At 43.5% G+C, this 17,986-nt stretch overlaps 1 protein-coding gene across 4 annotated transcripts in view; it reads left to right on the plus strand.

Moving 5' to 3' along the window:
- Positions 1-2,087: 2,087 nt before the first annotated feature.
- The window catches only part of GAB1 (GRB2 associated binding protein 1), an 85,608-nt gene continuing 69,709 nt past the window's right edge, over positions 2,088-17,986 (plus strand). Inside the window, exon 1 of one of the 4 annotated variants that reach the window (XM_063415383.1) lies at positions 2,088-3,248. In XM_063415383.1, coding sequence (XP_063271453.1) covers positions 3,177-3,248 — 72 coding nt within the window. In that variant the 5' untranslated portion in view covers positions 2,088-3,176. The remainder of the gene's footprint in view (positions 3,249-17,986) is intronic. The other 3 variants (XM_063415385.1, XM_063415382.1, XM_063415384.1) reach the window with 3 other exon arrangements.

Below are 17,986 nucleotides of genomic sequence, written 5' to 3' on the forward strand. Positions count from 1 at the left end.
TCTGTAGTGCAAGTAATTGAGCTCAAAACACCTTTATCTTCCAGACTTCCCAAGGAACAGCCTGAGAGAACAAAGAGAGGGGAGAGGGTGGTCATGTCCTGACACAGGATTCCAGTCCTGAAGGGTGTTTGGTTCCTCCAAGCACAAGCCATACTGCAGGAGAATTTCAAAATGAGGCATGCTAAATGTTGTTTAAACTTTCAGGACACAAGTGTAGCTCAAACAGTTGTTCTTGACAGAGCTCTTTGTGACTTTTATCCTTAAATTCAGGAAATTAAGTCCTAGCCTAGGTTGGCTCAGTGTAAAATTTTTTTCTCCATGGAGGAACTGACTAGTGCAATTATTTCACCACTCTCTTCATAGACAGTTTTACAGTTGTAAATATGCAGGTGTTAAGAGTCAGACCTAAATATTGTACTCTATGAATTTCATTAGCCTTAATTGCTTCAGTTTACCCTAATACGGGATATCTAAATTATGAACTGCTGTATATGCACAGAAATATTAATCACAGGATTAATATTCTTGGATTTTCTAGTTGTTCACTAAGTTAGAAGGAGAGTCACAGTCCCCTCCTGAGTTGGGAAGTGCAGGCTGTGGGACTGTGGAGGGATAACTCAAATGGCTGAGAGCAGAAAAGGAAATCCACTGCCATGACTAGGAAAGGAGCAGTCCATGAAACATCTTAACATTTGGAAATTGTGTTTTGCTGTATTATGCTTTCTTCAATTCCACAATGCAACAAAAATATTTTATGTCCATTCTTGGGGCTTGTGACTAGGCTCAATAATTAAGTATGGTCTAAAAGGCAAGTTTTATTGTTTATTATTCCTCACTATGACATTAACTCTTTTTCCCTAGTGTACGTTTTATCATTACATGACAGGGATGAAACCCCTCCACAAAACTGACAAACAAATACACAAAACCTTCTGCTGGAGTCCAGGCTGACACTGTTTTCAGCGTGTTTTAGAACACAAATGTAATGTTTTGAAATTTGACCTCGGGGACAATCTTGTGTCTCTGGACCAGATAATTTGTTTGGTTGGTGCCTCCATGGAGACTGCTCAAGCCAAAAGAGGCTTTCTTTGATTGGCCCTCGAGGCACGGGTTAATTAATGGCATTCAAATGAACCATTGGATCGTGTCACAATGCCCTAATGCCGGTGGCATTTTTAGTTCGTTCACACTGACTCTACATGTTCCACATACTAAATCGTCTCCAGGGTTCTAAAGAAAGCTGGAAAAGTTTGTGGTCTTATCTGGCACTTGGATAATCTCAAGTGCTGAGATTCTTAAACAATGGCATTGGTGGTTTAAACTAAAGAGTTGCACTGAAATCCAGCTTGAAATCTCCAAACTGAGTTCATGTTTACCAACCAAATCAATTTTTCACTCTTTTCACCAGCCCCACTGAGGAAGGAAATGTTGGCGAAATTCATGCAAGGATGGTTTGGATGCTCAGATTTGTGTGCTTTGAATATTGCTAAAGGCCGGCATTTCCCCTCTTTTCTTATTTCAAATGCTTTTGGCAAAATATCTTCTTTGATGATCTTTCTTTTAGTGCTTGATAATGCTTCATAATGTCATAATTATCATGAAAAGGCTTATGTTGAAACTGATGCACAGATTTTAACACCTCTGCACTTCCTCATTTATTTTTTCCTGTTATTTCTTCGAATGCCCCTATATGCTACAAGCACAGCTTTGTAATTTTTAATTCACTTATCCCTGGATGAATGGCAGCATCGTTGTCTCCCTTCATGCCAAGGCACACTAGGGGGACTATTTCTCTGCAGTGGAAGAGCACTGGGGCTAAACAACGCAGCAGCGATCCCATTCCAGAACCTGCAGTTTAGTAACCTGAAAAAAGAGAAAGTTTTAAAAAGTTATTATAATTATTTTTGTTAAAAGGTACGCTATTATTATTCCTCATTTAACAGTCTATTATTTATTGATTATGTTTATTTAGTTGTTATTCTTATTTATTTCTGACGGAGCGGAGGAGAGTGAGAGCACCCACAGCAGAGATGGTGAATGGCTTGGATGATTTTAAAGGGTTTTTTAAAACTTTTTTTCTTTCTTTTTTTTTTTTTTTTTTGCTAAGGCAGTTTCAGACTTAAGGAGAGGAGGACCTAAGAGGAGTGTACTTTGGCCGCGCTATTATTTAAGTTTTAAGAGGGGTCTAACGCAGTTTTAACAGGGGTCTTTAGGCTGGGTTCTGTTTGTTTGTTTGTTGATTTGTTGATTTGTTTTCCCCGCAGGGACCGAGCCCGGCCCCGGCCCCGCGCCCTCCTCTCCCGGCCGCGCCGCCGCAGTCCCGGCCGGTGGCCGCCTACAGCTCCCAGGATCCCTCTGGAAGCCCGGCCGTCCCTCCCCGCCCGCCTCGCTGCTCCCAGCCCTTGTTGTTTGAAAAGGCTCCCGAGTTTCGGGGGGAGCGCCGGGCGCGGGCAGGCGGGGCTCGGGGGGCGCACGGCGCCCTCAGCTCCGGGGCAAAGCCCTCCCTCAGCGGCCGGCGGGGAGCGGCCCCGGCCCCCGGCCACGGCCCCAGCCCCCGCCGAGGGGAAGGCGAGGGAGGGCAGGCAGCAGCGCTGCCGATCCCCTCCCTCCTCCCGGCGCAGGGGGAGGAGGAAGAAGGGGAAGGAGCGACCCGGGGAGCCGCGGCGGCCGGCGCTGAGCTCGGCGGGCGGGAGGGAGGGAGGGAGCGAAGCCCCCGCGGCCCTGCCCGGCGGGAGGGTCCCGGCCCGGGGGCGGCGCCAGCGGCGCGGGGCGGCGGCCGGAGCCCGGAGGAGCCCGGAGGAGCCCGGAGCCTGCCCCGGGACGCCCAAGTTGCGGCGGGGCGGCGGCCACCCCTGTCGTCTCTGCCGATGTCCGTGTGAGTCGGCGGCGGCGAGGAGGAGGAGGAGGAGGCAGGACGGACCCTCCCGCCTCAGCCCCGCTCGCCGCCCCGCTCCGCTCCGGCGGGCTGTTGTGCGAGACAGACAGACAGACACACACACACACACCCCGCGCCCCGTCCCGCCCCTCGCCCCGCAGCCCCGGGAGGCCGGGCCGGGCGCGGTGCTGCCGCCGCCGCCGATCGCGGCTCCCTCGGCCGGGCCGGCCCGGGCGCCGCCGCCTGAGGAGGAGAAGGAGCAGGAGGCGGAGGGAGCGCCCCGGCGGGCAGCGGCGCAGCCATGAGCGGCGGGGAGGTGGTCTGCTCGGGCTGGCTCCGAAAGTCCCCGCCGGAGAAGAAGTTGAAACGCTACGTGAGTGCCCTCTCCCACTGGCGGGCCGCGCTCCCCTTTACTCCCTCCCTTCCTCCCTGCCCCGCTTCTCTCCCTCCGGAGCTCCGCGCCCGCTCCCCCGGCCCGGCCCGGCCCGGCCTCCCCGCGCGGTCCCTCCCGGCCGGGCCCGGACCAGCCGCCCTCACGGCCCCGTTCCAGCCGGGACTTCTGCACGGCACGTTCCGTACCGCTTCCCCAGCCTTTATTTTCCTTTTTCTTTTATTCCTACTTCCTTTCTTTTTTTCTTTTTCGTTTTTTTTTTAAATTTTTTTTTCCTCCGTGAAAAAAGGGGCGCCGAGCGGTCAGATGTTTCAGCCCAGTTTTTATCGCCTTTCCGAGAGAGTCGGGAGAGGGAGGAGGCGGAGTTTTCCCCTCTTCCCTCTGCTCCAGGCTCGGTATATCTGTATTTTTAAAGGTAAACATTTGCCGTCCCGGGGCTGGTGCCTGATCCCGGAGAGGGCGGGGGTGCCCCGGTTCCCGGCGGGATCGCACCGGGGCTGGCGGCCCGGACCCGGCGGGAGCCGGGGATGCCCCGGGAGCGCTCCCGCTGGGCCGCGGGGAGCTCTGCCCTTGCTCTCCTCACCGCGAAAAAAAGAGGAGAGAGTTGTGCGAGAAGCGCCCGTGTCTTTCCGAAGTTGTTGCCGCTGTTGCTCGGCGCTGGCTGCGCTCGCAGGGGCTGCGGCGGAGCGGACACGGCGCTGCTGGCAGGAAAATGGAGCGCGTTTGCTGAGCGGGCAGATTCCGTGACAGGGCACAGCGGAGCTGCGGGGCCGCCGGGGAGGCTGTCAGGTCACGTAGGAGGGATGGGTGATGCCAGGAGTCATCGCTGCTGCCTGAGCCCTTTCCCATTGGCACCCGGCTTGTTTCGCGGCATCTGTGTAATTGGGACAAAATGTTGGGCCTTTTTTCTTTTTTTTCCTCCTTTCTTTCTTCCTCCCCCCCCCCACCCCTTCTTTATTTTTCCCCTGTACTTTGTTTTTTCTTTTCTTTTTTTTTTAAGCATCTAAGCTTCAGATTTATTTGAGAATCTGTGAGTACAGATCTTAACGTGACCGTGTTATTTTTTGTCTGTTAGCGATTAGCAGCCTCTTCTCCCAGAAATGTTCTGGGCGGTTTTTTTTTTAAATGCCAGCAAATTTGTGAAATGAGACTCTGTTTAAATTTAAAAACAATATTTGGGGTAGCCCATTCTCTGGTTCCCAGTGTCAAAAATCCTGTTTGTGCAAAGGAAAGAGAACTTCGTGATGGGTCATAGCAAGGTTCTGCTTCCCTGCTGGATTGGACATGGACTGTATTTTTGGCTAATTCTCCATATCTGTGTGCTCATTCACATTCACAGGATACCTCTTTATCAAGGTGTAGGAATTAAGAGCAGCATTCATGATTTTAAAAACTTTTAATAAATTTTACGCTCAAACTCTAAATCCTGTGAAGGTTGCTGTCTGTAAATGGACAGAGTTTGCCCTCCTAAACTGATCTCATAAATATGCCAACCTTTTTCCATGTAGCTGCCCCTTCAGTGTATTTATAGCTCCACTTCCGTACTGGAATTACACCAGAACCTTTGAGGGGAAAACCCTGACTACAGCTCTGGTCAAGTGGTTCCCTGTGCTAAAGAGGTAATTCCTTAATTTTCCCTTGAAAGGGGGATCTGCATTTTGAGTGGGCAGAGTACCAGGGTGATCATATGGCAAGTTTATTTTAGCATGATTTGGTCACCAACATTGCATCACCACGCATTGTAGGCCATGAGGTCATCACTTTAAACCTTACACGTTATTTTTGACCCTTTTCTGCTTGTGTAAAAGAAAGGCACCACTTAGAGCAGGGCTGAAAGTAAAACTCCTCCTGTTTTTCTGTAGTGCCTGATGTGTTGCAGGCTGAGGGCTGACGCTCCCTTCAAAGACCTAAAAGTGACCTTGACATTATGGTCGCCGTATTCGAGCAAACAAAAAGTTGACGTACTTAAGATGATGAACTTTAGCTGAGTGCACTGCCTGGAGAGTTGGCTTGTGCTCCCTGTAATTCTACACTTAAGCCAAGGCACAGCAGAGAGCCTCCTTTTCCAAAGCCCTCTTTTATGGTGGTGGTATTTCGAGGGGCTGCACCAGATGAAAAGATGGGAAAGTGATTTCGGGAGGAAGCTGCTTTTCTGCAAGGCGTACTTTTCACATGTCTACGTGGAAAATCGTAACTTCGTGCTCCATGCAAGTGTTGGGGCAAACCCAGGTTACCATCTGGGAATGGAGATAAAAAGTCTGGAATTGCAGTCAAATATGGTTTAGTTCTTAGGAAGGGTGAAAAGGAGCACTTTGAAGCTAGTACACAGACATATGTTTCACAGGGACTTCAATTTTTAGTTTGAAACAGTTGGACATGGTATTAAAGCTAGCTTATACTCATTTTGAGGCTAAAAAAAGTAAAAACACTCCAACCAACCCTGTCCTGCAGGTGGAATAATCAGATTTCCTTAATGCCATGAATGTCTGTTTCCCCTCTTAGCAGTTCTGTTCTCATGCCTCGTTCGTGTGTTTTTGGTGGAGAATTAAAGTTCTGACAGCCACTGGCACCTGCTGTCAGTCCCCTGGAGCTGGTGGTGTTCAGAACAGTTTGTTTGAGGGAATAGCCCGGTCATTTCCAGCAGCAGATCTCTGAGGAAAGTACAGATAACTTTTGGTGCTGGTTAGGGGTCCAAGGTGTGGATTTAGCAGACGAGAAGGGAGCTGGGGCTAAATCCTGCACAGTTCTCCACAGCTTATGCTGTGGTTTCACGAGTACATGAAAGAACTTGTTTGTGCAGAGAGATGAGGACTGCTAAATTTCACAGCTTCTTGTACGTTTTTCTTTTTTCCCTTGTTGATTGCCTTCAACTTTGCAAATGTTAGCATACTCACTTTAACTCGCTGTGATTCTTCTGTCCCCTTATTTTTTAAAGATGTGATTGGAAAGCCCCTTTCTCCCCATCTGTCCTTTAAAATGTGACAGTAAACCTTGGCTTCGTGGTTTTCTGCTGCGTTGCAGTTCTGCTGTGCACGTGCCAGCTAAAATAGCTGATGCTTTGTGGTGGCAGCACAGAGGTTTTTTTACTGCCATTATGCTGGAAACCACCAGATTTTTAAACACAGCTGTCCTTGGTAAAGCAAGGAAGAAAAGCTAGAGGGAATAGGAATAAGTCTTAAATTCTCTCCTGGAATGACTATACTTTTGTCTGGGGTAGGCTAGGGCTCAGCAGGACACCTGGACGTGCTTTAAATCAGAATCTCAGCATTGATGGTTGGTTTATGGAACCAGTTGGTAGAAAGTCTACTGATGTAGTATAATAATTACCATTATTCTGAGGGAATCTCATCACTGCATGTAAATATCTCAAAGTCTGGTGCCACAAGGTTGATGACAGGTTCTTTTTGGTGGTCCTCAGTGACAGGATGAGGAGCAATGGCCATAAACTAAAACACAAGAAGTTCCACCTCAACATGAGGAAGAACTTTACATGAGGGTGGCAGAGCACTGGAACAGGCTGCCCGGGGAGGTTTTGGAGTCTCCCTCTTTGGAGATATTCCAAACCCACCTGGAAGTACTCCTGTGTCACCTGCTCCAGGTCACCCTGCCTTGGCTGGGGTTTGGACTGGATGAAGTCCAGAGGTTCCTTCCCTAACTGATTCTAGTCCTACGTACAAATACATTTTATTGGATAAAAGGTGAAATTCTGTCAAAAAGACTCTTTGTAGACTTTTGGGGATAAATTGATTCAGATTTTTCTGTATCTAATAGACTTCCCCTTTCTTCTTAGAGTTCATAAGATGATTTTTTCTAAGTAAATTAAGAAACCTTAATTTTTTTGTAAGCATGACTAAAATTCCTGTGGTTATTTGACTGTTCCTATTGATAGTTCATGTAGTTATTTAAAAGCAAGGAATTTAAAAATGAGAAATGGACTTGATCTCTCTAGGATGTAAGGGGCACCGATATGTTTCAGACAAATCTAAGAGGCATCCTCTTACTTTCTAATCTTTTCAGTTGTAGACAGTGACTAAAAAAGTGCCAGATTATTAAGCCAGTTATTGATGTTTAAACTAGAGGCTCAGACAGCATAGGTGCAGAAGGGGAATATTTTGCTGTGGTTTTGTTTGGCAGTTGCTCTTTGGCATTAATCACATAGGTTCATCTTCTGTCTTGAGTAATACTTAAACGTGCTAAGATATGTAATGGTGTTAAGAAGTGTTATATTCAGCAGAATAGTTGTGATTTGGTAAAAGCTGCAGTGCCTGACCAAGGCCCCTTTTGTGGAAAACACTTGTTTGGGTTAAGCTTTTTTTTTTGTCATCTCTCATTAGCATAGTGAGCAAATTTAAGAAGTTGTTTGGTTCACAGGAAAAAAAAAATCCAAACCGAGGTGAGCTTATCTGACATAGTTCAGTGCTGTCCCTTGGAACTGGGTCAAGTTAAGTTAACTCTTATTAAGTTTTAATAAGAAAAGATTAAGATGAGTATAATCAAGTAACATTATGTGACATCTTTTATATTCTCAGCTTGATTGTGCTTGTGCCACTCAAGAAGTTGCTGAAGACCTCGCAGGGATTGGTGTTCAGGCAGGAAACTTTCCTTTTGAAAGAAAGTCTGACCCTCCTGCTCTGGTCAGAAAACAGCAGTTTGACTTTTGATCCTTTCAAACATGGGTTAGCAAAGCCTAAACCAAGAAGCTGAAAGCAGGACTAAACACAGTGTTTTTGTTGATTATAGGAGGAAGCTGCGTTGTTTTGTGTGCCAACCAAAGATGCTGATACAATCTTGGGTATGACTTTAGGACTTTCTGACTTGCTGTTGGGATGCAAGGCTCGCTTGAGGAACATGGAACTCATCACACAAGTGTTTGTCATCTTTGGCAGGACAGCAGCAGCTGGTGGTGGCTTTGCTGCCAGAGCTGCAGCACTCAGTGGTGCATACTCTGAATTAACTCCCAGAGGATGGCTGCAGAGGGAAAGAGCAGCAACCAGCATATAAAACAGATTAAGAAGTCTAATATGTGCATAGTAAGATTATCTTCTGCTAGTTATTTTAATTTTTATGTAGTTTACCATAGTATTAATTTAAGCATTTCTGAGCTTGGGGGGTCAGATGGTACCTGAACCACTTGAATACTTTTATTCCTTGGTATAGATAGGAAAATCAGAGACCTAACTAATAGAAATTGTCCTGTTCCTCTTGAAGTGCAGGTGGACTACTGGACATATGAAATAAGCCAGATATTCTAAATATGTTAAATGGTGGAATTTTTTTCTTCCTTTCCTAACTCTTAATTTGAGAACACAGTAGCTGAGAAATGAAATAAGAATCAAATCCTGATTTTTTGTGGTGTTGAAGATGGTTCTCAGTTGGATGCATAGCAACTTATGGATGCCTTTTCACTCTTGCTTCTGTTGTTTTGATAAGTCTGTTAATGAGATTTGGTGCAGCTAATCACAGGGGATTAGAGTTCAATGAGAAACCAACAGGGAGCAGGGAGAGGAAGTGGGAGAACAAATCAGTGTCTGCCACTTTCTTGATGCTCCTTAGTGGCTCCTTCATGTAAGCAGAGTCTTCTTGAAATTAAGCAAAGTAACATATGTACTAAGCAGAGGAAATAATGAAATGCCATGATTTTAATTTCCAATTATACACAGATGAGCTTGTTTCACATGCCTTTTAGTCAATCATCAGCCCAAAGCAGCTGTGTGAAATGTCAATTGAATAAATGGAGAAAAGAATGTTTTATTGGATAGTTTAGCTTGAAAAAGTATAGACCTTGACTGTCAAAATGAGCATCAATTCTGGAAACCTTTGGTAGAGCAGGTAACTTTCAGCTGAGAGGTAATTCTTGGTATTCAGCAGTCCCTTATTAGGAGAGAGAAGAAAGAGACAAACAAAACTGTTTCTAGCATCCTTTTGTCTCCCTTTTTAAGTTTTAAAAATCTTGGAATGATGGTTTGGTCACTTTTGAGTCACGTTTTATTTTTGTCTTTTTTGATATAACTTTTGGGATCACATTATTAGAATCAAATGCACTCTTCTACAGATGTTTAGAAAACATTTACTCCTCATTAAATTTTACTGATGGTTTTGAAAGAAGTGAAAGAAATATCAGTGATTCAAAATGTCGTAAATTTAAGGAAGAAGATAAACTTGTGGATTGTAGATGACTCTGGCTTGGATATCTTATTCTTCTTTGGTCATTCTCTCACCTTTTCCTAGTCTAAAAGTAGATGCCACTGGACTATATTGGGTGAAATATTTTCCTAAATCAAGAAGGGGAACACAACCGATGAGTTTTGTTTTGACACAGAGCTAAGATTAAAAAATCACCTCATGATTTTTTAATTCCCACTTTTACAGTGTTGCAGCGACAAACTTCTTGAGCCCTTTTCAAAATTACCCTTATGTTTTCTGTGCTTCAGTGAGTAATCATTTTATTGCCAATAGAAACAAGTTCAACTGTTGCAATTTCATGGCAGTGTTTCATTAGGAGGGCCAAACCTTGTGTCTTGCAAATCACTTGAGCAAGGCAGGCCCAAAGCTCACACAGAAAGGGATGATCTTGTCAAGGCAGGTAAGTGTTGTGTACAGGTGAATATTGTAGCACAGAGGAATTTGCTGCTGGTTTAGGGGCTCCAATGTGAATTCAGCTCCAATACTATGTATTTATTTCTTTTTTGTTTCTTTGGAAGGATGGAGGGAGGATTCTGCCATCTCCCAACTGCAATAAAAGACTGTTTATTTTCAATTCCCCCTTTATCAATTCTTGATTAGGCTTTTACATTGGCTCTTTTATGAATTCTCTGGCCTGTTTGCTTTAGGAAAAGTGTTCACAGTTGCACAAATAATGTTAGCTTTGTAAGTATTGTTCAGTGCAATATGCTAGCTGTATTTGTGAACTTATTTTTTTAATAAGAAAAGCACCCCTGGCTTCCAATAAAAGGTTACGTAGTGTGTTTTTTGTACTTGTGTTTGCTTCCAGCTGTTGACAGAGGTTTTGTTTCTCAGGATGAACTTTTGAAGCTCTTTGAAACGTGCCACAGTGCTTTTAGTTGTGAAAAGTATTTTATGTTACCTAGTATCTGACTGTCTCCTGAGCAGTATCCAGCAGGGAAATGTTTACAAGGTAACTTTCTGTGACTTGAAAGAGACTGAATTACCTGTTGAACTCTCTTACCGTCTTTTTCTTGGTGTGTTTTTTGGTTTTTAACTGAGGAGAAGGAATATATCTAATGACTTTTTATGCCCCAAAATCACAACTTTATGATTAAACCCCCTGAGGTTGTGGTGACACATTTTTCTTCCTTTTTTTTTTCTTGGTAAATGGCAGCTATTTGGGGTAAATGGGGCTTTTGGAGTTGTCTCTCTTGGAACTGGTGGCAGAGCAACATGTAATTAAAAAGGTCAGGCAGTTATGTCCATATGGCTTGTGTATTATTATATGTAATATCTATGCATAATACAAATAATTCTGTTTAAAACCATACCTGGAGAAAGAGGTGATGCTTCAGCTGGGAAGCTGTGCCAAGATCCAGCCTCTCCAGACAGCCAAGTTTAGGCCCCACATCCAGAAGTGAATTAAACAAAAAGCTTTTGCTCCTTTTTATTTCGTACAGCAATTTCTTGGCAGGCTGATTTGAGAACAACTACGCTTTTTCAGGAGCCGTGCTTGTTCTTTTGTCTGAGAATTTCTAGGAAGCCCGAAGGAAGCTTTTCCCTCTGTGTGTTTTTGAAAGGAGGTGATTTTTGCCTTCTGCCACAGGCTGAGGTGAGAAAGCTTGGTGGCCAGGCATTGCCTAGCAGAAGAAAAACAACCTGGTCCCTTTACCTGTTCCCCACAGGAGTTTCCCAGCCAGCTCCTTGGTGACATGAGGCTTGTCCTGCTGCTTTAGAAGTGAGAACAAGGCCAGCTAAACCCTCCATGGCAGTGGAGATAGTGGCTGTCACAAAGCAAATGTGCCTCCCCACCCTCTTCCCAGCACGGGCAGCCTTGGGGCAGGGTGATGGCAGATGTGCTCCCTCCTTCTCCTGCCTCCACCCCAGGAATGCCACTGGAGCTCTGCAGGCTCCTCTCTCCTCTCCACAGCCACCACCGGGCTCTTCAGTGTTTCTGCCTCAAAGGAAAATGGGGAGAAAGAAAAACAACACAAAATTTAGTTTATTTTTCTATGCTGTCTGAGGTTTGGGATTGAAAAGCCAAATAAACCCTCCGTAGGTGTTTATTGCTGGCAGCAGGAGTTCACTGGATTAGATTTGGGGTATGGAATAAGAATACAGGAAGCTCTTCAAACACAGCCAGTGCCCCTGCCTTCAAACAGAGCTTTGATGCAATCCACACATAAGAGTTACAGTGCTTTGGGGAGGGTTATTAAAAGGGTAAATACACAAATGAGATCAGATGAAAAATGGATTTTGAGTTTCCATTTGGAGTGATACCCATTTAAAAAAAAAAAGCCGTTCTGAAAATTGTGTGTCAGTTTGTCATTTTCCCTTTGTATGAAGAATAAGTGCACTGAGTCACGTAATGTGTTAGACAAATGTTCACATTCACACTTAATGCGTGTCTCTGTTACAGTTTTCTGACGTTTGTGTTTCCATGTAGATCCTTAAGCAGGATCAGATGTAGGGGAGAAGCTGCACCTGGTTTTGGGATGGTGCAGGGAGAACTGCTGTATAAGGATTGATTTTTGAAACCAGTCCTAAGTCCATATATAGAATTTAACAAACAGTTATGATTTTTAAAAATGTGTATACACATCTGTGATCCTTAAAAATAGGGTAGAATACTGACAGCAAGTATGTCCCTTTGCAGCAAACACTGAAAAATAAGAAATTTATGAGGAAAGAGATGGTGGGGATAATTTATTTGATGCTTCTAATGGTTATTCTTAGGATTGGTATGTGTTTGTTTTGTCGATAAACAACCAAGAAAGAGGATGTCAGAATAATATATGAACTTGATGTGAATTGACAATTTATCCTTGCATTGTTTAATTAAAAAAAAAAAGAGAGGGGAGTGTTTGGAGTGTAGTTGGAAACAGAAGAGGCTGGAGTTTTCCAGGACAAATGAGGCAGTGGAATGCTCTGCCATGTGGAATTCACGCTGGGAATGCAGGAGATTCTTGGGAGGCTCAGAGAGAATCCCCCATCTGTAAACATGAACACTCGGAGGTCTGGGCTGTGATAAGAGGAAATTTCTAAAATGTCACGTTGTAACTGCTTCCTTTGGTTCACTTGTGCCATCCAGGCTTTTCCTGGTTCTGCTGAGGTGCTGGAAGTGTCAGAGGCAGGCTGTGAGTGTGATGCCATCTTCAGTCCTGCTTTCCTAGAAAGTATCTACATGAACTTAATCTGAGATTTAAGCCACAAACTGATGAAAACTTACCCCTTTAAATCTACATAACTCTGTGATTTCTTTTGGTGCTCTTCATTAAAGAAATTATTTTTTTTAAGTTACGTGTTATACTAGGTGATGTTCTCATGGTGGTATTAGATAAACCTGTTGTTTACAAAACCCTTCCCTGTTGCTAAGGGAGATAATTTCAATAAATGCAAGAACAGGGGTGTCAATAAGTGTATCTTCCCAACTCTTGCATGTCGTGGTGCATTTCCATTCACTGTTTGTGTGCAATTATTGCTGAAATTATTTGCATCATGCTGTGTGAGTAAGTTTTGCAGTCTAATGGCTCATTACTCAGTGTGAAATAATGCCCTCAAAGCTCAAAGCTGAGGTCACGTCACGCTCTTAGTTATGACCTATCTAATGCAGTTGTCTGTGTGCACAAATGAAGTTAAATTGCATAAGCTTCTCAGCACTATGAGAAATAACTAAAATTACTCTTCTCTACCAAAGTTCTGTCAGTGGAGAGTACAAAATTGTATTCACTCAGGAGTCAGTCATTACTAAAATAAAACCTGGTTTTTCTCCTCTGGAGTTTTGGAGTGGGGAAGGGGGAAATGGGGCAGGGGAAAGATCTAAACTGAAGAGTAGCATACAAGTGACTCATTAGTGTAAATTGGGAAACTTAACCCTGGTTTCATCCCAGGGTAATTTTGTCCTAGGACGAGTAACTAGAGAGGTTTTTTTGCTATGGTGTGCACTTTAGTGCTAAGTTAATTCACAGTCCTTTGAATTTTTCCTTGATCTGATCGTTCTGTTGGTCAATGAATCTCTGCAGCTCCAGGAAAAAAAAAAAAAAAAAAAAGAAAAGAAAGAGTAGGAATTTATTGTCTGATTTATAAAGAGAATGACAAGAAGATCTTTACTGATAATATAATGGAGGCACCACTGTCATTACATAAATTTGAGAGTGTTCTGTGGTGGGGTTTTCTTACAGTGCAGCCATAACTCACTGTGATACAAATCTGCTTGTTTGCTGTTCTAGCCTCGGAATGGGCATGTTAATAATGGAGGTTATTACTGCAGTTGAAGAAACTTTAAACTCCTGCTGGCATCTAACAAACTGTGGATGGGAGGTGCAGGGCTGTGAGCAGCAGTGCTGAGATTGCTTCCAAGCACTGCTGGGAAGGCAGAGCTATTCCCATCGGGGTGCTTCTCCTGCCCTCTGCTTACGGGAAGAGGTTTTCCTGTCAGTCCCTGCAACCAGCACTGGACAGAGCTGGAGGCTGTTCCCACCTCCCTGAGCTGCCTGGAGAATGAGCTCTGCCTCCATCCTTTGCTTCAGGTGGTTGTTGTTTAAAGGGAGGGCAAATGGAATGCCCTGCTGAAATCTCAGTCTGCTTAAATAAGGTAAGGAAAGAGGGCTGAGATTTGTCCTTTTCCATGGGAGACTGAGCTGGACAGATGTTTCTTACTCAGTGCTGAGGAAAGTCCCTGGCTAGGGGCTCTAGAATGAGGGTTAAAAGGTGAAGGAATCCTTTGAGAATCCTTTGGGGGCCTCCTGCTGCAAGGATGGCTTCAGCCCTGCACCAGTGGGAGCAAAGATACAAAATTTGTGTCTCTTCATCCTTTCCTCCTCCTCCTCCTCCTCCTTCCTCTCATCGCAACTACTTTGTGTTTATTTTCCTACTTTTAAATTGCATAATTTAGTCCTTCCTGTCACTTCCTAATGTCTGAATCATAGGTAGCTCTTCCTGCCTGCAGTAAACAAACATTTTACTCCTGGCACCTTTCCAAACATTGAGATTGTGTTTATGAAGGTGGAGGGGGTCCCTCTGGCAGTGTGCTTGGGAAGATAATTCACTTGAGGACAGGTTGGGTAAGCTGCTTGCTGCACGCTTCTGTGGCCAGCTGATTTCCTTGTCTTTCCAACCTTCCAAACTGGTGGAGCTGCTGGGCTGCTCAGCCAGGCAGGTGAATGGTAGCAGATGATAAAAGCAGAGCATAAACAGTGGCTGTGAGCTTCTGCACTTAATAACAGCAGCAGGCAGATTGCCTCAAGTCTTGCTGGTGCTGGCGGTGCCCCTTGGCTCTCTCACACCTTGCATGGTGTGGGTCATCTAAGCAGAAACTGTCTGGTCTAACGCTCAGGCTTTGCTCATTTTTTGGATTCTTTCACTGCAAGGCAAGAAGATAACACAGGATACTTTGGAGCATGTGTCAGCCTCCATCAGCCTGCTGCATATCTTAGACCACACTGCTAAAAGCTGCAGAATAGGAGTGTGTGTCATCCTCACTTTTCATGTTATTACTCCTCTTTCTTAGCTTTGAAAATCCTTTATTTTATTTTTGCATTGACTGTGACTCCAGAATGATGCAGAGAAGACACAGCTAACACCCGTGGAGGCTCCCCACCTCTCCTGTTGCATTTGCACTCTCTTCACTGGTTACTGTCCTTTAGGAAGGAAATTCATCTTCAATCATCACAGACCAGCCTCACCATGGGTTGACACCACAGCTCCTGCACTGTCTGTGGAACTGTTAAATGGACTTCACTTGGGAAACGGAGACAGCAGGGGAAAGATGCGGGCTTTGTTTTGGCAGCTTTACGTTTCTATCTTCCTACCCATCTATGCCTCCTCTCTTCCCTCTCTGGTTCTTAGTACTAAGGTGCAAGAAGGTGAGAACAAGTTAAATATGTTTGAGATAAATTAGATGAGGTAAGAACACCCTGAATATTATGCTGACTTAATTGTGCTTTCTTGTAAAGGATGGCCTTTTTCTTAAGTTACAGCTTACCCTGACTTTTCTGACACTGTTGTGATGCATGGGAAGCATCTTCTCTATGCAGATGATCTGAAAAACCTACCAGGACCATTTGTGCCAATAAGAGAAGGCAGCAGATTGTTACTCCAGCCTAGTTTAGTACCAGTCTCAGAAAAGACAATTGAAGCAAAGGAACCCTGCTATTACATGCCATAGGAATGAATGCCTGAAGTTCCAGTTTCTTCTGGCTGAGGCTGCTGTGCACAGGGACATGGGGCTTTCCCTGGTGCCTTGTTTTCTCATCCACTCACTAAATGAATGGATGAAGTTCCTCAGAGAAGTAAATCTGAAGACTTTAGACCTTGTGTTTGTTGTGGTTGGGTTGGATCCCCTTTTTGCCATCATTGCCTACTTGCACTGTTTGCCTGTGTGTAATGAAAGAATTTACATTTTATTTCACAATAGTGGAAGGAGTTACTTTTTCCTTTGGTTGGGGTTGAAATGAGTTTTCTGTACGTGGAATATGAAAGGAATTTTCTTGAGGGTGCAGTTTGGGTAATGTACATGCTAGGGAATTGGAAAGAAATTACTGTGATAGAGGACAGCATCCTCTTAATAATATATCCCAGTCTAAAATCATGGGAACCTCTTTCACAATAATACTGTACCATGTGGAAACAATTACATGAAAATATTTTTATCTGTTTGCTACATGCGTTTCAGAATTCTTGAAACTTTATAGTACATATTCAAATAAATGCCATGTTAAATAATATAGAAAATACTGATGTGTCCTTTCTACGCAATGTGGTAAAAGTTTTGCTGAATCAGAAACACAAATGTAAGGGCTGGGTCCTGTAATTATAGTATTATAGGAACTGTCTACTATTGTCTTTTAAGCTTGTAATATAAAGTGTTTTGGTTAGAATAAAGATAACACTGACCCAACTACAATGAAACTAAATTTTGCAGTCACTTGTATTACTTTGTCTTGTGTTCCACAGTACTATTTTATCAGTTCTAGTCAATAAACATCCCAGCGGTGTGCAAATCTTTCCATTGGAATTTGAGGTTATTAAATTATACTCTTGCATTGAATTTCAGTGATTGCATTATTGTCATCCATCTGAGGCGATGCCAATCTTGCCTTCTCAGAGGATGTTGGGCTTTTTATTTCTTTAAGACATGAGTAGAACTAAAGTGAAATCTGATGGAGTGCTGCATGATTTTCAGCAACTTAAGTAGTTCTTCTGAGTTGCTTGGGAAATTTCAGTAAGTCTCATTGTAAAGTGCAAATATTTCTCCAGACAATTGAACTACGCAGCCTTAAGTTGCTAATAAACACCTCTATAGTATTATGAAAAAAATCATGCTAAGCTTTTTACCAAAACCTGTGACTGTGGACAGGTGTAAGCCAGGAAAATTGTTGAGATTATAGTAGAAACATGCTTTCCCATGGAATAAAATCCAGGGACGTAGCCACTGTAATTGTGCAAGAAATTATCATAAATGTGATGTCATAGTCTCTGCAACTTTCTGAAGGGGTAGTGTGATTTCAAAATCAACCAAGCAGTGAATAACAAGCCTCTGAACTGGCCGAGACAACAGCAGACAAGCCTGCATCATTTGGGGAAAGCAGTCATCTCCTTAGTGAATTCAACTATTTCAAAATAGAACTTGTTGACTCAATGTGTTAATCTTGGCTTTTCATGAAGAAGTGCAGCATCCAACACTAATGAATTATTTTTTTTATAACAGATCCCTAAACTTCAGGCTGCACAGCTAAAAAGAGACTGATTGGAGGAGAGTCCTTTGTGGCCATGAAATGTAACTCTTCTGAACTGCAGTTTTTCTCTGGTAGCATCAAAACATTCTTATTCACCTGTAGAAAAAAAGTCCCCAGATGCAGATGGGATTGCAGGACTGAGCTTTTGATTTATGAGGACAATTTCACAAGGGTGAAATCACCCCAGGGTGTATCGTGAAGATTAGACAGAACCCAGCAAATCTTTAAGATTTCAATGGCGTAATTCAGAAAGTCTGTTTGGGATAATTATTGTATGTGATAACAAGGACATATTGCTTGAACTGTAGCTCTGTTAGTCATGTGTTACTGTAACTTAAAAAAAAAATGGGAGAGTCCTCCAAGTTTGTTACGGGTCTTGGTTAAAAATTAAGTATTGTTAATGAAATTATTTGAAAGAACAATTTGAAATTCAACTGAGTGTGGTAAACCTACCTCAGTGTCCAAATAAGAGTATATTCTAAATGTAATAAAACACAGTTTATGTTTTTCAGTGATTACCAGAACCTCTTGAGATATATATGGATATTAAAGCAGTTCAAACAGCTTAGAAATTAGTGATGTGCCAACAAAATATATATCTATGCCTTCCTAGTAAGAAAGAGGAAAATCTTCACAAAATCTCCATTCCTGTGTCCTTCAGCTAAAACCATGGGTAAATAAATAAGTCTTGCAGTGTGCCCAGAAGTTTATCTGTGAGGGGCTCAGTCTTTCCTCATGACTTTTGCAGATGCCTGCTGCTGACCTTTTCCAAGCTGATGCTCATTCATTCTATATTTTTTTTTCCCTTTTCACCTTTAT

The sequence above is a fragment of the Prinia subflava genome, chromosome 18, assembly GCF_021018805.1.
Source record: "Prinia subflava isolate CZ2003 ecotype Zambia chromosome 18, Cam_Psub_1.2, whole genome shotgun sequence".
Lineage (NCBI taxonomy): Eukaryota > Metazoa > Chordata > Aves > Passeriformes > Cisticolidae > Prinia > Prinia subflava.